Raw genomic sequence first — 21,653 nt, forward strand, 5'->3', positions numbered from 1 at the left:
TGGCAGCCTGTGTGGTAGAGCTGAGCTGCTGCAGCTACATCCCATCCCCTCCTCCCTTCCTGGTGCCTTACACTGTAAGGCTTGGAGTGCAGCTCTTACCGATGCTCCAAAGCCACTCCTCAAAGTATCTCAAGAAATTAGATTATGTTGTGTTAATTTCTGCTGCTGCAAAAAATTGTCCCAATACTACGTTCTTTCTTTTTATTAAAATACTAAGTTGCTGAAGTGATTTCCATGAAAATTAATTTAAACAAATTAATGAGAAGCAGCTGAAAAATGGACTCCTCTACTGAAACTGTGGTATGCAAACTCTTAACCTCAATCACATATTTGTGGTTGCTCTATAAACACCTAAGTGTATAGCAGTGATTTGTCATAGTATTTTTTTGATGGAAAGTCTTAGAAAGTGAGGGTATACTACATAATACATTTTCTCTTAGTTTAATACAGCTTGTTATAATGCATGTGCTTGCCTGCTCCATTTAGTAGCATTACTAATCTGCAGTTAAATCTCTGCTTTTTAGTAGTGGGAAGGAAATGAAAAAGATGCTCTCAGGCTCAGGGTTTCTCCGTCATGTTTTCTGCTTGTGGGGGACAGGAGGGCAGGAGTCCCTTTATTAGGGGACTAATACCAGCCTGGGGCATGGGTTGTGCCCTGCAGAAAGCAGAGGTGAGGAGGAGCTGTGCTCTCTAAAAACTGGATCCATCTGGGATCTTTGGATCATCTGGAGGTGTGGTGGGTAGGTTCTGCAAATGGCTCTGGCAGGTGTGCAAAATGTCTGTGCTTACAGCTGTGTACAGAAAGCAGAGCTTGGCCCCTGCTGGGCAGTAAATATAATATTTGCATTCTAGAACATGTCAGTGTTTTAGTTCCCCATGTATATTTCTTATTGTCTTATTTGTATTTTATGTTCACTTTTCACTCAAAGATGTGGCAGGGGTTTGTCTGCTTTCTCTTATTTTCTCTGAGAATATGATGGAGGTCATGTTATTAAAGATAGAATGTTGTGCATGTTAGAGGACAGGTATGGCAAGGTTCAGTGGCCCTTGTAAAGAATTCCTTACATAACTTTCCACCTTGAAAGGTCCACTCAGTCTCCTTGGAAAATTGTCTGCAAGCTCTGCCAGCAGACTGCTCCCTGGAGAGAGGAACCAAAAGCTTTCACTACTGTCCTTCACTTGGAAAATGAGCTGACTGCTTTCTCCAGTGTGTCTCACCCAAGCAGAGCCTCCAGCCCTTTGGGACAGGAGAGCTCAGTGGAGGCAGTTGGCTTGAAGAGATTTTATTTACTATGCTCCCCCTTGGGACTGATGTGAAAAAATCCCACGTTTTCTGCCCACGAAGCTTTGTGTGTAGTCCTCCATGAGCTAAACATTTCAGAGCAGAAAGACCTCCACAGGGAAGTTTTCTACCCGCTGACATTTGCCCATAACCATTTTGAACCAAAAAAAAAAAAAAAATCAAAGAGGTTAATGAAACCAAGAAACCAACAGTGATTTTCTCCAAGGAGTGCTAGCAGTTTCAACAATTGCCATTACTTAATGTGCAAGCAGTTCCCGAGATTGTACATGCTAGACCAACTTCATCCTTGCTATAACTCCTCAGAACTCAGTGGAGTTACATCAGGGATTAATTTGATCCATTGCTTTCAGCCATCAGTTTTAGAGAATATACAACAATCGAGGGAACTGTTATTGTCAGCATCAGTTTATGACTCTAGAGCTGCTCAGTATTTGTCTGTTACAGATACATAAGCAGGGTGAGTGTATGGAGTGAAGTTATGGGTTCAGTTTTGAAGGCAATGGATTTTTCAGAGTTATTTTTGTACCATTAAAAGTAATAAACATTCTGGCAAATGTTTGTTTGTTATTGCTTTGTTATTGCTGTGAGTCTTACATAGATGCTTGAATACAGCTACACAGATCCTTGAAGCATGCACAGAAACATTTCATATGGCAGACCACAAAACATTTCATGGAACATAGAAAATATTTGTAAATTTCTAAGCCTGTTATCACACCAACTGACTGATGATCACAGTGTTCATGTGAATTTAGCTACACTTAATGCACCAAGGAAGTAAAGCTGACTTATGAGGTTGCCATGAGGGCAGAGACAAAACAGAAGACCTTTAGAGTAGTTCTCTGTTTTCTTAGAAACCGAATTGTCTCTGTGATTTTCAGAATAAACTGAGGAAAGCATCAGCTGGTAAATCTGAATTGTTGGATAGTGAATCTTGCATCTGCACATCAGTCAGATATTTCAGTACATGTCAGAAGCTGTGGACAACTGCCTGAATCTTTAGGCCATATGTAAGATTGTTGGATTAAGTTATTTAAGTGTAAACTCTGATTGGAACAGATGAGCTAACAACCAGTTCTGGTTGGAAATTGAGTGGTCAAAGCAACATTACTGCCTGGTCATGGCTAAGACAGTGAGCCCCTTTCCTGGTTTGGTAGATCAGCTTTGCACTGATTGTTCACAAAGCAAGGTAGAAACTTGTGCGATCCCTGCTCTGGTTCCCTCCCTGCTCAGTGCTGGGAGCTCTTCCACAGCACAGGATGGTGTGTTGGCTTGTTGGGATTCCTTGCTCTCTGTTAGGGAGGCATGTTTGGGCACTGAAGGGAGGGTTTTGTCTTTGCAACCTATTAAAGTTTGGGTCACCCAGAGGAATGAACGAAGTTGCTCTGGCCTGTACTGGGTACACAACAAGTGACAGACTTCCCTTCACACCACTTCTCTGGGTCTTTCTGGTCTTTTCTTCTCAAGAACATTGATTTTTGCAGAATTTGGGGACTTTGGCTGAGTAAGACCTTGTCCATATTTAGTGACAACATCTCCAAACGGTGGGATCTTGGATTACTTCTGCATTTCTATGTCCAAGTTCTTTTTCAACCTGCATCGACTGCACACTAAGGCAACCCTTTTCTGAGGGTTCATCATCCTACACTGTGTCTTGCTGCTGTGATTTCTGCTGAGGAAAGGCCAAGAACACAGGCCAGAAGCATCCTGCAGCCTACTCCAGCTGGACAGTGCAGACCCATCAGCATCCTGGGCAGCAGAATATGCTGTGTGCTGCACCTTCAGTCTGGGATGGTTCCTCAGCCTGGCGACTCCTGGGTTGTTGGGTGCACAGCCACACCAGCTCTTCCCAAGGAGCTAAACTTGAAGCATCTCTGGAGCCACGGTGACATACTGAGAGCAATAACCATCTCCCTCAGCTGAAATGATTCATTAGTGTTAAAATGTCAGAACCATTAACATGCAAGCGAGCCTTTTAAAAATTTGAGGACAATGGACCATGTCCTGGAAAAGATTTGAGGTAATCGTGTTAGTTCCAGCACCACTATCCATGAAAAATGTACTCATACAAGTAAAGGTTTGTTGGCTGGGCCTCCCATTTTTGTTAGCTTTACTTTATTGCTGTAATTACACCCAGTGGCTTATCTAATAGAGTCATGTTCTTATAAAGAAATTAAGACAATTAATGCTACTTTTAGTGAGAGTGAAATAGTAAGTAAAATTAAATTGAAATTTGACCAAGCTTTTCTTTTTTTATTTCCTAGTGTCTGAATTACAGGAAGAAGGAATAAATGCCATTAACTTACCTCTCAGTCCCATTCCATTCGAACTAGACCCCGAGGACACTATGCTAGGTAATTCACAAAAATTTTACATCTCAACTCGAAAACTTGCTGTAAAATGAAGTGTTGTGCCTGGGAGGATAGTTTCTAATGTTTTTCTTTTAAACCTTCCAGAGGAAAATGAAGTCCGAACGATGGTGGATCCAAATTCAAGAAATGATCCAAAATTGCAAGAACTAATGAAGGTAATGAAAGCTTGTAAACCCTGTCAGGAAGTGGAACTATTTTTTCATGCCACCCCTGCCTCTTTCACTTGAGCACTTGGAAGCACTAGTTAGATATTAATTAGTTGGAACCACATGGTGCATACATCCCAGTGAAATGGGGAGGTCATTGTGGCAGTATCTTTCTCTAGATGTGGCACAGGGAGACTTTAAAATTTCTATTAAAATCCTGAGGCCAGAGTCTCAGTCCCATCCCATCCCCAGTTGAAGATCATGCTGATCTTTCCTTTTCTTTATGATTCTTGGAGTTAGAATTTTGCAGGATGCTTCGTTAAAATCAACTTCAGCACCTTTAACACAGTAAGATGTTAAAATGCTACTGAAAGCAAGGGAAAGGTTTCAGTCCAGAAGATACTGCATCAATTAGTGTTTGTCTAGACCTTGTGGTGCATTGGCACAGCCACCTCAGGTGAGTCCTTCCTGAGTCTTTCCTGTTTGCTTCTGAAGGTATGTCAGACTGTATTTTGAGCCACTGCAGCTTTGGTATTCTTTCTGCTAAGAAAAATGACATGTGGTTTAAATTGCAAATGAATAGTGTATAATACTGCCAAATTTGTGTTTCCCACATAGGTATTAATTGACTGGATTAATGATGTGTTGGTAGGAGAGAGGATTATTGTGAAAGACTTGGCTGAAGACCTGTATGATGGACAAGTATTGCAGAAATTATTTGGTAAGAAAAAATACACGTGCACAGTGTTAAAGCACTTTGTCAAGAAGTGGATCTCTTGTTCCTGCCCAGGAGCCTCAGTATCATCTTACATTTATGCCACTAAGTGATATAAAAATAGCATTGTGTTATGAGACCCCTGAGCCTTGGGCTGTATGTGCAGCCCTCATGGCTGCAGTGCAATGTGTGGTGCTCTGCAGCTGCTGAGAACAGCACAAAGCCTACCTGGGGTGCTGCAGAGGGAGGGCTCTTGTCTTGGCAGCAGTATTCACTCCAATTAAATTTATAACCTGCATATGGGCTGCACAAACTTTGCCATGTTACAAGTGGAAAGTAAGTTTGAAGGCAAGGGCAGTCTCAGTGCCATGGTGGATGTTTTTAATCTCTGCTCCTTCCATGCTATAGTTTCTTCATTGCAAGGTTCCTCTGGAAAGTTGGAATTTCTTTCTGGTTTGATGTCTGGCTTTTAACATGACTGAGGTAATGGTGCCCAGTGGACTGCAATCTGAGCTTCAGCTGAGAAACAGATAGAGAAAAGAAACTGCTAATGCACAGTTGGCATGTGCTTTTTACACTGTTGGCTTGAAAGCCATTTTCTTAGTTATTACAGCTCATAAAGTCTCCAGTAAATTTCTTTCCAGTATCCTAAATGAATCTTGAAACATCATGTGAGCACTTCTAATAAAGACTTCACAGACTATTCCCTTCTATGAATGGTTAAGCTGTTGAATATATTGTGATGGACTGGATGTGCCCAGACTGAGCAATTGGATTGTCATGGGCAGATCTCCAGTGACTTCACCCAAAATTCAAAAAATGTGTATCAGGTGCAGCCTGACTCTAAATATGCATACACTGATCTATCATTTATTGATTTCAGAGGAATCTTTTCCATTACCCTTAATTCCTAATTGTGGATCAGGTCTCTGCTTACTAAATCTTCAGTCTTGTGGTGAGACTATGCACAAACTGATTTCTGAGGAGGTGCAAGAAACCTATGGAGATAGCAGCTCTTAGGCAGGATTAGGAGATAGCAGCTCTTAGGCCAGATTAGGAGATAGCAGTTTTTAGGCAGGATTAGGAGATAGCAGTTTTTAGGCAGGATTAGGAGATAGCAGTCTCTTAGGCTGGTGGTTTAGGCTCACTCACTTTGGAAAGATACTCAGTTGGCTTTGATGGGAACAAGATCAGCTCCTACCAAATAAGATAAATCTTAACAAAATACTCTTTTGTAGAAGTAGATTGATAAATGACCAAGCATTTTGTTTCTGGTGTTGTCACCAGGGAGCTGCTGTATTTTCTTTGCTTATTCTTTAAGAGTTAACAATAAGCCACGTATGTATATACATAGCAACTGTACTAATTGTAACAAACCAATTCATAAAGTATTTTAAAATATTCTGCAAATTTTGAGTGCAGAAAATGGCTGTGGTTTCATGGAGAGAAATTTGCCTGAGGTTTTAATTGTTTTCATGAAAACTTGTTTGCCTTTCTTTGATGCATCCTCTGCCTCTATGAATACGGAATCACTTCAGTTTTATCCCTTCTAGGCCAAGTAAAACTTTTATCTCCTGAATCTGAGGTAGAAGCTGGGAGGCTGAGACTGGTGAAATAAAGTTGGTGTCTGTTTCCTAGGTTTGATGGTACAAACCACTTGCAGGCAGAATGACCTTCACGCAGAAGGAATAGAAGTAAAGGGCCTTATCTCCAGGTCTGGTGCTCCCTAAAAGGAGTTGCAGCACATGTTTCTTAGCCAGTGGTGTGGCATAGAGCAATACTTGGCCTTCTCCTTGTCAGTGTGCAACTAAAGGCAAAATGTGAAGTTATCTTTGGGAGCTCAGAAGTGTAGAGGAAAAGTGGCTCTGGAAAAAAACTTAGATACAAAATTAGGAAGTCTGATGTCTCCTGAACGTTCCTCTGGGTGTATGGAATGTCTTTGTGTTCTTCATGGAGCTGACAATTTTTTTTCCTCCATTCTTTCTTCTATCACTTCAGAGAAGCTTGAAAGTGAGAAGCTGAATGTTGCAGAAGTTACTCAGTCTGAAATTGCTCAGAAACAGAAGCTACAGACAGTGCTTGAAAAGATCAATGAAACCCTTAAACTCCCTCCAAGAAGCATTAAGTGGAATGTTGACTGTAAGTTTTGTGTTTGCTGTACTGTTCTCATTTGTTGACAGCTGGGAGGTCGTAGGTGCCATCTGCAGTTCTGAAATATCCAATGGCAAGGGAGGGCTGAAACCTGGGATTTATGGCAGGAACTGCTCTGAAGGGGACTTCCAGATGTGCCAATCTGTCCTCTTTACTGGTGCTCAGCCTTCTGTTCCAGTTAGGTGTCTTCTCAGAGTCTGTCCAAGTGTGGTGGCTTTGCTCTGAAGTGCGTGTGCATACCAGCTTAAGTTTTGTATTGCTAAATTGATTTGTTGAAACAGGCAAATACCTGCAGAAATGCAGTAGATGGACATAAGGACAATTAGGTCCCAGAACTCTGTGTGAAATTTGTGACGTAGATATGAGTAATATTCCTGATCATTTCAAGCAAAGTCTGAACCACTAGTTTTGGTTACAAAACTCTAATCAAGACTATTTCTGTGCCTTTCCTGGTCTATTGTATTAAAAATGAACATAGCAGTATCTAATAGAAACGTCTTCAGTGGCCCAACACGAGACACTTCAGTGGATGTGTATTCCAGAAAGCAGGTTATCAGCTTTAGAAAATTAGGCCTCTTAATCTGTTTTAAGTTTGGTTTTCAGAATCATTTCATGCTGGTGAATACCTTGACCAGTACATCGCATTTTCCCTGTCTCCCGTACCTGTCTTGTGCTGAACAATTTTGTATCCTGTTCCATTCACAACAAATTAGTTAGAAGGAGAGAAATATCTCAAGGGAGGAAGAGTCAGCATTTGGCCATTTGACTTTCCCCTGTCTGTGGTCCTGCTGAACTTTTTCTCCCCTTCTTTTTTCAACCTGCCCCGAGTTTTCTTTCCATTCTCTATTATGCAGCTGGAGGCGGGGTGTTTGGAGTGGCCTGACAATTTAACTCCTAGTTTTAATTTAATGTTTTACATGTGTTTTAGAGCTAGAATAGAGATAGAGAGCAGCAGCTGTGTCCAGCTGTAGCACACACTGGTGGTAGGCAGACAGACATCTTTGTAGTGTTCTGCTAAAGGACCTCATCCCTGACGACGGGCACTCCAGCAGCATTTGCCAGCAATGCCACATTTTATATCAATGTTTATCTGCATGGCATAGCTGAGACTTGCACTGTAAGATTATGAAGAAGGGTATTTTAGCAAATCTGATCGTGTTTCAGCAGTGCAGTAAGGTAGTACTTAATGATTAGTTCGAGTACAAAAAATCTAAGTGCACAGCAGTGTCAAAGATCTTTTAGCAATACTACTTTGGGGAATGCAAAAACAAAATAGAAGAAGAAGAAGAAAGGCAATAATAAGGATTGGAAATTATCCACATGCATGCCAACGGTTTGATGCTTGATCAAGGATTTCCTACAGTTTGGTTTTTGATGTCTTGTAAGTTGTGTTAGTGTTAACTACCCATATATGAAACCTGCTGCAAAAGAGCTTCAATAACAGAACTAGAACAACTTCATGAGGAATGTTTGAGTCATTGAGTTTAATAAGTTATTGCTTAAGGCTTGTGCCAAAACAGGCTCATTTATCATCCTGCAGACATTGTGACACTTAAAAATGAATAAGTGCATGTTATTTGTGCAAAAATATCTTTCTGATAGTCCATAAATCCTTATTGAAGTAAAGGGAATAAAAGAGAGGCAAGGAGAATGCAGAGACAGCACTTAAACTGTTTACATAAAATCTGGCTTTTGGATTAGTTTTAGATTTCCATCTCCACGAGCCTGTGGCACTCAGACACGTTGCAAAGAGTAGTGCATTGGTGCTGATGGGGTGCCTTAAAGGTGCCCCCTGGCTCCAGATGGCCAGAGGAAAAGAGTCCCATAATGCCTGTATCCTAAGCAGAAATAAAAATCTGTGCCCTAGTTACTTTGCAGTTTGTAACTTTGTGCTTTTAATGTCTATTTCAGCTGTTCATGCTAAAAGTCTCGTAGCCATACTTCATCTTCTAGTTGCATTATCTCAGTATTTTCGAGCACCAATCCGACTCCCTGACCATGTGTCCATCCAGGTGGTTGTTGTGCAGGTAAGAGGGGTCTTAAGCAGCTCTTGGTAGTGTTGTGAAGTTGACTGAGGGGTTTCTTGAAAAATGCACCTGGAGTTTCTGGCTGGGCGGGCACGTGTGTGTCTCCTTGCCTGACAAGGAGCACACGTGCATCTTCCCTGCTGCCCGTGCTTCAAGCAGGAAAAGGCATGAGAAGAGAAAAATCTTCTTTCCCAGATTGAGCTGTGGCTCACAATGTCTTACTTTGACTGTGAAGTGGCCAGACTGTGACAGTAAAAATATATGAAACATTATTATTGTTGGAATGTGTTTATCACCCAGAATGATCACTTGAATTATTATTTTCCCCATTTTTTGATGCTCCTCTCACTTGTGTAGAGATTCAAATATTCTTGGCACTGAATGATGAATTGTCACTGTTTATTACATTCACATTTATATTAGGTGACTAACTTCTTTTTCAGCTCTGTGCATGCTAATTTAGTCTGATTACAGTGTTGGTTTTCTCAAAAGCATGCAAAAAAATCCCCATCAACTAAATCTTTTGTCAGTCTCCCTATTGGAGCCTCATCCATTCAAATTCATGTTTTTCTGTTCATCATTTTTCTTTCAGCTGAACTTGAGCCTTCTTTATCTTATTTGTCCTCTTCCCATTTAATCTGCTTTTCTTTCTCTCAATTAAATTTGCCTTCATTTCTCACACTGCAACTGTCTTTATTTATCTTTTATTTATCTTCAGGGTAACATCTTTTAACTGATGTTACCCTGAAGTAACTGGGTGAAAGAGCTATTGCTCAAGTTTTGTATGGCTGAAAATCTGCACGACAGATCTGAGAAAGTAAACATTCCCTCTTGTAGAATTCAAATAGGACAAGTTTTGTAACTTAGGGAGAAATCTGAAGGAGAGTCTCTGGTAAATGTGTCACTAGTGTCTGGTAGTGACTCATTGACTCAGATTCTGCTTCATGGGTTTCTCTACAGATGATGAAGGAGAATCCCTGGGAATCTGCACATACGTGTCTAAGGCTTTGAAGAAACCTAATTCCTTTGGCTATTATAAATGTATTATTTATATTGGTTTATCTCGAAGTTCCACCAAAACCAACTGGAGTACAGTGAGTAGGGCATCTTTATGATGAAAAACTACATGAGAAAAATAACACAATCCTTAAAGAAAGAATCAGAACCTCTGCTGTCATTCCATACCTCCAGACAAAATTCCAGTTGAAATCAGTGGGCATAATTATCCTCTTGTTAAACAGTCTAATGTAGTTCAAGAGCAAATCCACTGAAGTCAGTACAGATAAACCAATTTAAAACAATAAGTAGTGGGAGAATCTGGCTCACTCTTAGTTACACAGCTGCAGCTCAGGCGCCAGTGGTTTGCAGTGGAAGCAGTTCCACCAGAATAATATCCAAGTCATGTTGAAGGAGATTTTGTCCTGCAGACCCTGACCTTGGTGAAAGCCAGTGAACTCCAGAGCTCTGCTGATTCCTATTAACAGAGGGTGGGGGCCAGTATATTTACTGTTATTGTAATTACTGTAATTGTTTGAGACATTTCTCATTTTTTTTAATGGTGGGTGAAGGTTTTATTTTTATTTTTTAAATCTGTCTTTCACATCCTGTGGGACTGATTCTATATCATGCATCGTGTACTCTTTGAACTCACAAAAGTTTTAATCAACCATCAGCAGATCCTAATGGCTGATTTAGTGGTCAGGCTTGTACACCTCATGTTCTGAACACTCATGCATTCTGTAAAGTAAAATCAAGTCTAGGGAAGCTTAACAGACTATGCAGTAGCTGTTTTGAAATTCTGCTGTGCATGGTTTAATAAAGAGAACAGGAGAGACAGAAATAAAGGAACAAAGTAGTTTTATGAAGTCTTTTAAGAAAGACTCCCTTAATTCATTTCATGATTTTGTTAGGCATAGAAACACATAAAACGTGAGGGTTGCTGTGTTGGCTGGATGTAGTTTATTGAAATAGAAAAAGCATATTTGTGAAACAAAAAATGTGCTCATGTCTAACAGGTAATCAGCCTAGTTCTTATGAAAGCTTATTTCCTTTGGCTCTTTTGTACAAAAGCTGTTAGCAATGAGAGTGATATGAAATCTGGGTTTAAGCTGATTGAGGAAAAAATGTGATAGGTGGACCTTTTGTAGCTACTCTATTATTTTCTTTTCCTGCCATAACAGTAGAATAAATAACTTTGAACAAAGCCCAGGCTTTGTTTGATCATATCTACTGAAATGACTGAGAGCTTTTTTGGAGAGCTGGGTCTTGTCATCATTTTGCCTCTTCTTAAAAATTATGTATTTCTACCATCCACGGATGGTTAGATGACAGATTGTTTGTGTCCAAGAGATGGAAATCTGAGAGTGTAAGAATGCATTGGCAGAGCAGCCAGAATGGCTTCAGCATGTCCTGGGACAGCAGTTCTGGGGTGCAAGAACTACTCTTAGGCAGAGCTAGGGAATTATTGAGATGAGATGAGTGTGTAAATCACAGCCTTAATCAGAGATCCTGGGTACCACTACCTGGGAAGGTCTGAAAGGGTTTGGAGCAGCACTGCCTCCAGGTTCCAGTGAAGTCTTCTCTGGACCCCTGACAAATGTATTTGTTCCTTCAAGCTCCAGAATAATTCTGCATTTCACTTTGGTGGGGCAATTATAAAACATGGTCCTCCAGGTGAAATGAGTTGTAACAAGACATAGGCAAAAAGCCATCCAAATAATGGCAAGATTTACAGACTGGGGCTTTGTGGGGGAAATTAAGCAGCTGGCCCTCAGTTACATAAAAATGCTGACACAAAAGGAGATAAGAAGAGATCTTTTCTATTTCCAGATGTACTACCCCAGCTTCAGATTTTTTTTTTTGTCCTAGGGAGTTGCCAATTTTAAATGGTAAGTGATTAGGAATATCTTCAGGGCCTTCTGAAGCCTTTCAGCTGTGAGGGAAGAAAATGGCAAGCCTGTTCATTAAGGTCTTCTGTTATCGCTGGCATGCATCTCCAGCTTTTCTTTTTGATGGGGAATTTTAATTCATGCCTCTTTTCTCAGGGACTTTCAAATAATTGATTTTTATAGTTTGCTGTTTCAATTTTAGCCACTGTTGCCTTTAAGGAACATGCTGGATAGTCTTTCAGTCCTCAGCAGCACCTCTCTGTGTTCTCAGGAATATTGTGTCATTCTCTGTCTAGTATAAGACAAACCTCACAATAGGTGATGTCAGTGTTGGGGTCAATTTTGAGTGAAGAGTTTTTAAAGAGCAAGAGATTATGAGAAGCAGCCTTCGGAGAAGGTGCTTAGACCAGTGTTTTAAGGTCCATTCCATTGGGAATTCACCAGTCTTTTTACAAATCAAAAGTATAGGAAAATCTGTCTTGACATGTGCTGGTCAAATGAGTGTCCAGGGGATGCACCTTGCATTTGGGCAGTGTGGAAATCCCATCAGTGTTAGTGGTCAGATGCCAGACATAAAACAAGGGCTTGGGATCATTTTGGTTTGGGGTTTTTTGTTGTTATTGTCAACAAAAAGATAAGGGTGCAGATTTTTTTATTTTAATATATTATCTGCATTTTATCAGAAAAGGAGATATTTTTGATATCAGTGCTGGAGTATATTTCAGGAAGTTTTTGTGTGCTTGCAGAGAGAAGGTGTAGAGCATTAGAAACCTTCTTCTGTTCCCATATTCCCAGTCTGATCACTGAAAACTACAGATGACATTGCTGTGGTGCTCAGCCCCTGTGGGAGATGAGAGCAGCAGGGTTCTTGCTGCATAAGGCATCAATGGCATGTTAGAGTCATCATGAGGAAGAAATAAAAGTTTCCTTTCACCCTGCAGCAAAGGGGAAAATAAACAAAAATACCAAACAGAGTGGAATTCCAAGTTGTGCTAGCATGAACTAGATTGTGACTTGGAGTTTCAGTTAGTACTGGAGACAGCACTCACTGCTGTCTGCACGAGCTGGGAGGTGAGGCAGCGCTAAATTATGTCATTCTTCTTCAGACTTTGATAGGCAATGCCTCTGCAGCTGGTCTGTGCCCCCTCTTCCACAGTGTAACACCCTGGACTCCCCTCTGTCTTTTAAGTGCTCCAAGGTCCTCTCTGAATGCATTTTTCACCATGTGCAAGATATTTAGAAACTGGACTTTCAGAAATGTCATGGAAACCCCCTGAAACTGTCATCTAGCTGCAAGGACAGTTCACATTACTCCAAGTGCCAGTCTGGAGTGACCCAGAGGGCCGTGTTCAGCTTTTCTTGAGAAATAAATATATTTCTTGATGTATTTTAGTAATACAGTGTAGAAGGAAAAATATATCAAGAAATGTATTTTAGTAATGAAGGAATAGACAAGCCTGGCTCAGTCCTCAGCACATCACACACTGAGGACTGCCTCAGGCAGGGATGTGCTGTCTTCTCCAAGGAAGGGAAAAGCAGCAGCCCCAGTTCAGATGCCATGAAGGACTTTTCTAAAAGGTTATTCTCCTTTTCGCTTTTCCACATTGAAGATGAGTATAGGACCAGCATAAATCTATTTTTCTCATTTCCTTGCATGACAGGGAGTGAAGAATCATGAGGAATTGCCTGATGTCTAGACTTGAAATGGAGTTGTCAGCATTTGCCTGACTTTTCTCTGTGTACTGCAAATTTTTGGTAATACCAGCGAACAGGGTTGACAGAGAGAGCACAAAGAGAGGCAAAACATATGTGTGGTATTTACAGCAGCCCCAGATGAGTGTGATCAGCAAACTGAAACAGTGTCAAACTCTTCAAGTGCTGCATTTTGCAGCTGATTCAAGCAGCAGTGATTGGAGTTGGCTTCTGCCACGTTGGGCACAGCCTCTGGGAAAAGGCTCCTCAGCACCAGCTCCCATCTGAGGAACATCAGAGTCACTGCTGGACCAGGATGGCAGTGTGGATGGAAGCTCCATTTTGGTTTCTGTCAGAAGCCAATAGAGCTGTTTGTCAGCAGAGAAAGGAAACACTGAGGCAAAAAAACAAACAGTACAAACAGGGCGAAAAGAACAAATAGCCTGGGAGCAAGATTTTTGCAAAAGAGAAGCATGGGCACCATCTGCCAAGCTGTTCATTGAAATACAGGGCTTAATTCAGCTCACCTAGACCTATCTCCACTAAAATACTTACATATGTGTTAGAGTGTTTCAAATGTCTTGCTGAATTGGGGCCTTTAAAAAAAAAGTGAATTAAGAACAATGGAGAAAGGAAAATAAATACTTCCTTCTACAGGTGGAGTTTCAGGTTTCTTGTTAATGTATAAAAGAGTTCTCTGAAATACTTGCAAGGTAAAATAATATATTACTGAAAATTTGTGTAAGAAAAGGTCTTATTCTGCAGGTTTCTTATCTAATTATGTTTGTGGATCACAAATTTTTACTGTACTCTAAGCATTAAACTTTAGTGAGAAAAATGTCGCTTTTTTCCTTTTTGCAGAAACGAGAAGGAATCCTCCAGTCTCGACAAATCCAAGAGGAAATAACTGGTAACACTGAGTATGTCAACACCACATTTGCCAGCAGTTCAGTAATTGAACACAGATGTGTCTCAGAAATTCAAACATTTGCTGATATTTAGCTTTCAGTATTGGGGTTCCAGGGAAGATGATGCGTCAGCCAGTGACTGTATTTTAGCCTTTTCAAGAGCTGCAAACAAGCATCTAAAAATACAAACGGGGGAGGAAATAGAGAGGTGGGGAACTAAAAGCAGGACTTTAGGTGTGTAAAATGATGGTAGTAAGCCTTGTATGTGCCATCTCACTGAACATTTCATACTTTCATAAAGCTATTCCAAATCCAAAGGGAACAGTAGTAGAATATCCAGGTTTCTAGTTGAATGGAGAGAAGCTGCACTACTGACTTATTAATGATCTGTATGAATTTATGTGTGATAGTTATATGAAGGATCAACTGGAGCAAAATCCTGCAGTTCTTCAGAACCCAGCCCAAGCCTTGTTTGGGCTGGATTTCTATTGTGGTTGGTGTGGTAGATGCATCTTTGAAGCTGAGGGAAAAGTTTTCTCAAAGTCAACGTGGAAAAGCCTTCTTTAGTCAGGCAGGGTGTGCTGATTTGGTTCAAAGTAGGGAATATGGGATCTGGCCTCCTGTGAGACTTTGGTGGAGACAAGAGATATACTGATAGACTCCAGACTAACCCTGGAGTAACTTGGTGAAGTTATTCCCAAAATTCTCCTAAATCCATGGATCTACTCCATTAGTCAGCAAGCTGAAGACCTTACCATGTATGCTGGGTTTTGTTGCAGCACAATATCTGCAGGTGATGTAACTGTTTTGTTCTTTTCCATTTTTTTCCCACAGGGCATTATCAGGAAGGCATGGTAAGTTCATTTGATTATTGTCTCTTTTCTTGTGGCAGCCACTGGGTACATGAGTTCTGCAGTGGGTGGTCACTTTGATCAAGTGGCAAGAAAGGAGAGGATTTCAAGTTGCCCTGGCAAATATGCACCACAGGCTGTTGTGGCAGTTAACACAAGAGGAAAAAAACCCATTAGAATCACTCTGACCATCTTTAAAACACATTTCATTGCTTTCCAGCACATATTAATTTGCATATGCTTTGTGGTTCAACCTCCAGAACATTACTGCAGTGGTATTGATGGTCCTGAGTTCCTAGCAATGTGAAATGGTGTCTTATCATGAGCCAGCTGGTGAATGTTGACATTCCACATCCATTACCTACTTACGGTTTAAAGATGTGGAGTCATTTTTCAGCAGTTCCTGTGCCTCGTGTGTCTCACTGCCAGGATTGAGGCTGGCCAATAGAAAACACTCCCCTGAGTCTTGCTTGGTGTAAGGCCTGCCTTCCACAAATGCCTTTGGACCTACTCTAGCTTTTGGGTTTTTTCTTAAATTGAGGAATATGAATGTTTGTTGAGTCATTTGCTGTTATTTAGGTGGCTGTTGAAACACAAATTGCTCAGAAAAGGCTCTGGTGCCTTTTTATATATTTTTCTCTTTTCTTCAGAAGGCTGCAGTAGCACTCCAGTCATGCTACCTTATGTTGGCTGTCCTAAATTGCCTCTGAGAATGGCCAAAAACATCTGTACAAAGGATTGTATTGCAGATGTTTAATCATAAACCTGCTTGAGATGCTTAATAATGCAGTCAGTGGCCCTTGGGGAAAATCTTCCTCTGTAGATACAGTGACTAATGTAACTCATGTTCTTCTGCAGAAAATGATTTGGTTACTTGGCTGTCTCTATCTGGCTGTTCAAGATCTCATGCATAAAAATGCTGTTCTTAGCTCATTTTTGAGAAACAGGGTCTTTAGGTGACCCAAATCCTACCTGAAAATGATGTTTTTTTGTGAATAATAGAGAATAAGTTACTGGCAGCTTGCAGCAAGAGAGAAGTATGCAAACTACTTGGTACTTGGAATTCAGAGACAATATTGAACCATTTTGCTGACTGTGTTGTTCTCAAATGAATGTGTGTCTCAGGAAATGTTTATTTTGCACTGGAACAACTGCTGCTCAGTATATTAATGTCCCTGAATGTTTTTCAGAAAGAGATGCATTCGACACTTTATTTGACCATGCCCCAGACAAGCTCAATGTAGTGAAAAAGGTTGGAAGGTTTTTTATTTTTGAAATACCTAATCTGTTCATGTGCATGCTTGTGTGTATCAGATGGTGTGGATGTGGTGTGTGTGGATATAATGTATGACTGGCATGCTTTGCATACATTAAATACAATTAAGCTTTATGCTTAAATACACAAAGTAATGATTATAATCTTAGTTTTTATTTAATGTTTAGCAGCATGAACTTAACTTTGGAACATGGAACAACATATAGTTATCAAAGTTTCCATCAGGAAAGTTCTCACAGAGTGTGTGCTGAGTAGAACCCAACTGGTACATTGATTGTACTGATGCCAACGAGATATCCAGTTTACAGCTGCCAGAGGTCTGACCCTAGAGCATTTTGGCTGCTGTCAGATTTGAGTGGAGTCCAATTACCCACTTCTCCCTAGTCTGCTAAAAATGTGGGGGTTTTCTATGTTTTAACAGTGTATTTTATATATATATATATATATATATATATCTCACATTCATTTTAGTTATGTTCTTCATTCTTGTGAAAAATAAGAATGTGAAATGTGACACAATTTTAATGTCACATTTCAATTTCAAAATTTGGAGATTGTGTTGCAGTCTCTTCACTCACGCAGATTCTCTTCTGAGTGGAGCTCATACTGCTGGTGTTGAGCTGCTGCCCTGCTGAATAGGCCTTCATTGCAGTGTTTTCGTATTTCAGACTCTCATCACCTTTGTGAACAAGCATCTGAATAAATTGAATTTAGAGGTGACTGAACTGGATACACAGGTAGGATTTTATAGCCTTTCTTAAAGGGGAGAGGTAGTTGCACTATGTTATGCACTGTGCCCTCAGCTTTATCCAGAAATTTCACTGAATTATTATTGAATGAGCTTTAAGATGTTATTTCAGCAGGAAACCCTTCATTTCTAAATACTTACAAAGAAGACCCTCACCAATCAAGCATCTTAAACAGCTTTGTACTTCCATTAGCATAAAAAATAATTACCAAATGCTTCCTTCTGCGTGCTGCCAAGTGCTGCAAGGAGGACCTGCTTGTTTTGGTCAGGAAGGGATTGTGTGCACTTGGTTTGCTCCAGTACCAGGCTGAGCAGTTGTTTCCTGCCTACCTTTGCACAAGCACATGGGATCACAAAGCCTCCATTCAAGGGGAATTCAGGATTCTCCAGAGCAAAGCTGCTCAAGTGTACAGGCAGCTGTACAGCTGGGCTGCAGGCTTGATTGCACCACAGAAATAATGTGCTGCATGCTCTTCTGTCTTGTTCTCAGCTGCTAAATTGGCTGAAAAGAAGCTAAAAGAAAAGCTTAATCCTGCTGTATTAATACCTCCCCATGTGAACAATTGTAGCAGTTATCATAAGAAAATTATGGGGTCAGGCAGGAAGGAATGGGATCTGCACTATCAAAAAACCCCAGGTGTCTTCAGATCAGGCTTTATTTTATGTCTTGGTTCATGTTATTAAGAATCTCTGCTTTATTTACACACCTACCAAGCTGATAGAGATTTTTCAAAAGTAAAATTAAGATTTAGATGGAAATCATGTGTAAAGGCTTTCAAAAGGGCATTCTCTATTTCTGCTCATTGCATCATTTACCTTGGGGGAAAATATTCAAATGTACCTAGAAACTCCTTAAGCATTTATCTGAAACAGCATTCCCTGAAATGAGAGGTTGTATTTCCATCAGCTGAAAGAAAATCACCTGCCTCAGGAAGGTGATGGATTGATAGACCCATAGACCTGATGTCACTCAGGTTGAAGTGAGAGGCCTGTGACAAAACCACAGAAACATGGAATGGTTTGGGTTAGAGGGGACATTAAAGATCATCCAGTTCCACTCCTCCTGCAGAAACACCTCCACTGGTCCAGCTTGCTCAGAGCCCCATCCAGCCTTGGTCAGTTCCAGGGGTGAGGCATCCAGTTCCCTGGGCAAATCTGTTCCAGGACTCCATTGTCAAATAAGAAATAAGAATAAGAAAAACAGTGAACTATTTTTCAGAAAGTGTACTGAGAAATGTTTGGGTTTTTTTCACAGTTTGCAGATGGAGTGTACTTAGTCCTGCTAATGGGTCTCCTGGAAGGCTATTTTGTTCCCCTGCACAGCTTTTTCTTGACTCCTGATAGTTTTGAGCAAAAGGTAACTAAATTTCATTTTTCTGTTAAAAAAAAATATAAATATGTCTAAATGTAGAAGGATAACACAAACTTTTGTGCATAAGTTTGATGCTAATAGCTGAAGTCAAGAAAGGACCGTACTGCTAACCATTTTCAAGTATTTTTAAAAATCAGTATTAATACTTAGTTGGAATGAAACAGAAAATTGTATTAATGATGGGGTGGTTAGCATGCATTAACAGATTTTGTTAGCCATTGTGTGGTGCTTTCATTATACAAGACCTACTGTTCATTAACATATATAGGATTACACACAGGCACTGATGACAGAATTGGTTTTTTTGTGTGTCCAAAATCCAAGAATTTAATGTTGGAAAGGTTTAAAGGGTTTTGGAAGCATGAAGGCACATATGTACGATGTGTCAATTTAAGACCAACATTACATCAGTGTCTGTAGCCATCCAGGCAATTCATCTGTCTGTTCAAGACAAGAGCACTTCAGGGGCCATCATGTTCCAATTTTTGAACTTGTAGGAAGTGGGCTGTGCTTACTTGTGAGTAATTTTATTAAGGGTTGTGTTAGTTCATGTTAACTTTCAATTACCTTTATCTTTCTGCAACCACCATCATCCAGAAACAGCAAAACAATGGATTGTCTGGATTCCAAAGGCTAGATCTACAGACCCCTGACTATTTTTTCCTTTTGAATATCTGGGTCTGCAGCTTTAAATATATCTTGTCCTGACTATTTGCACTGTACAGAGTTCACAAGAGTGACTGCCTCTGTTGTATTTCCAGGTCGTCAATGTATCCTTTGCATTTGAGCTAATGCAGGATGGTGGATTGGAAAAGCCAAAGCCAAGACCAGAAGGTAACTATTCTACCTTTTTTGTATCTCCTTAAAAATTTGTGTGGGCTCCAGATCTTACAAGGTTACAGTGTGGCTAAGTGAAGGTAAAGTTAATCCAGCAGTAAAAGGGAAGGTACATTTTGTAGTGCTCAAGGAACTCTGTATTTTAAATGCACTTTTTCAAAGGTTGTAATGCTTCCTTTTTTCATTGGCAAACACATGCAGTAATACTCCAATATTCCCTGAAAGAAAGAGAAAACAGTTGTGATTGGTGTCACTGGCAGATGTCAGTTGCTCCAATTGCTCCTTTTTCCTCCATCTCACATTTTCACGCTAAACCTTGAGTATTCCAGTAATTTATAAGATCTTCACAAACGAAGGAGATGTTGTGGAAGTAGAATTTCAAATGTTCACATACCTGCCTTTGGATGCAGGACCTAATAATGCATATTTAAATTAGTTGTAGAGCTGGGGACTGACAGTAGAATGTGCTTCAGGGAGGATAAAGGTTTTGCTGCTGACTTTGGGAGCATTGGGATTCCACTCCTCTTTGTTCATACACATACAGTGTTTAAATCCAGCTTTTCAGGCTGGAGACAGAGCCCTTGAGTCACCAGGGCAATGGGTATCTCTTGTAGCTCCTCCTGTGAGGAGTTACCACTTCTTACCATGCAGGAGCTGGGTGTGCAGCTTCTCCTCCCCTCTTCCCACCAGGAATGGTATCTGGGCTCCTGCTGGTTACCTGCCACAAAAATCAACATAGCTGTGTCTTTTCAAGACCAATTTCAGACTTACATTCCATGGTGCTCACAGCCTTTTCCTGCCACAATATTGGGTTGTCATTCCTTGAGGAGCTGACATAAGCTCATGTGAGAGTGCTGCTTTTAACAGTCAGAACTCTTGGGAGATTCAGGCATTGCTTGCTGAATCAGGTTCTGCTCCATTCAGGGTTTTTTCCATCCCTCCCAACTTCCAGGTTATAACAGCCACAGACACACACACACACACACACAAAATAATGCATCTCAGGATCGAACCTGTGCATTAAATCTGCACCTACCCAGCCTGGCTTTTTTACTTCTTTTGACTGGTTGAACCCTTATCCACAGTCATGCTTAGCTGTACCACTGGTGAGTGTATCACAAGCCTTTATGTCTGAAAGAGTCAAAGTGAGAATGAGGAAACAGTGAAATCGAGGGATCCAAGTAAAACACAGAGTATCTGTGATCCCTTACTCCCCATGGATGGTTTAAAATTCTTATGGCATTTAATTTTTCAGGTATTTATTGCTCTAGGGGACAGCTAATTTTTCCAGTATAAATCAAGCCATAAGGATATTTCAGCATATATAAGACATTTCTTGTGCAATTATTGAAATGCTTAATATGAAACTTCCTGCCCAAAGTGAATGGAAAAACACATCTGTTTTATGTGTTGTTACACTGGGCACAATGCCCATACTTAAAATTTCCAGTGAGCAAAAGAGTATTGAAAAGGATCTTACCCTAAATGTGTACACTAAATACTCTTTGAATTCCTACACTGTTTCTTTGAGGTCCTTGAGGAAAAAATATGCTGAAAAGTGCTTTAGAATATGAAAAACATATTTAGTGGGAAAAAAAAGAATGCAGTTAAATAAATGAGTATAAAAACCAATGATTTTTATGGGGTCAACAGTTTATTTGGGTTATTTGCAATATAATCAAAAAGGTCTTAAAAAGCTTTCTGTGACCTTTTACTTTAAAAATGGCTGGAACATTAATTTGCTGAATCTATAATGAATTCATTTGCAGTTTGAGCTTTTTCAGAGTTCTTTGCAATGTGTACATCAAAGCCAAACTCAAGTTTCTCTTTTAGAAACTTGCAACCAATAAAATGTTACATGTGTTGGTCAAACCCCTGTAGCAGTGGAAATAGCCCATCTTTCTCTGTGAGTGTTCTTCTTTTACTTTGAGCCCTTCTGTGGGATTTTATTGTGGTGGTGGTATCTTTTTTGCGGTGGTGTCTTTGCAAAGACCTAACAAAGTTACTTAATAATAGAAGTTCTGTATTTGGGAAAAAAAGTAATTCTCACCTTGCTGCTGGCCTGAAAGAGGAAACTTCCAGTGTTGCATGCAAACAGAATTACAGATTGCAGTGGGATCTTGTGGGGGCAATGCACCCTTCCTGCAGCTTTTGGCATTTCCTCTTCATTTTATACCAAACATTTTTCATCTGATTTATAGAGCCACAAACCAATGCTGGCTCTGGTTATATGACTAAGGCCCAGAATAAAATCTAGACTTGAGTGTTTCCACCCTTTGTCCATGGATGTAAATTCAGTATCTTTAGCTGGCACACTTTAGGACACCAGGCATAGGTTTGATTGGATTAATTATTTAAAGTGTGACC

At 40.3% G+C, this 21,653-nt stretch overlaps 1 protein-coding gene across 2 annotated transcripts in view; it reads left to right on the forward strand.

The window, feature by feature from the left end:
- The window catches only part of PARVA (parvin alpha), a 63,688-nt gene that overhangs the window by 36,214 nt on the left and 5,821 nt on the right, over positions 1–21,653 (forward strand). For both annotated transcript variants that reach the window (XM_066552290.1, XM_066552291.1), the window contains exons 2-12: positions 3,568–3,657; positions 3,760–3,830; positions 4,440–4,542; positions 6,535–6,675; positions 8,599–8,714; positions 14,156–14,214; positions 15,037–15,056; positions 16,244–16,305; positions 16,998–17,066; positions 18,333–18,434; positions 19,211–19,283. In XM_066552290.1, the coding sequence (XP_066408387.1) occupies positions 3,568–3,657; positions 3,760–3,830; positions 4,440–4,542; positions 6,535–6,675; positions 8,599–8,714; positions 14,156–14,214; positions 15,037–15,056; positions 16,244–16,305; positions 16,998–17,066; positions 18,333–18,434; positions 19,211–19,283 (906 nt within the window). The remainder of the gene's footprint in view (positions 1–3,567; positions 3,658–3,759; positions 3,831–4,439; positions 4,543–6,534; positions 6,676–8,598; positions 8,715–14,155; positions 14,215–15,036; positions 15,057–16,243; positions 16,306–16,997; positions 17,067–18,332; positions 18,435–19,210; positions 19,284–21,653) is intronic.

Source organism: Molothrus aeneus, chromosome 6, assembly GCF_037042795.1.
Source record: "Molothrus aeneus isolate 106 chromosome 6, BPBGC_Maene_1.0, whole genome shotgun sequence".
Taxonomy (NCBI): domain Eukaryota; kingdom Metazoa; phylum Chordata; class Aves; order Passeriformes; family Icteridae; genus Molothrus; species Molothrus aeneus.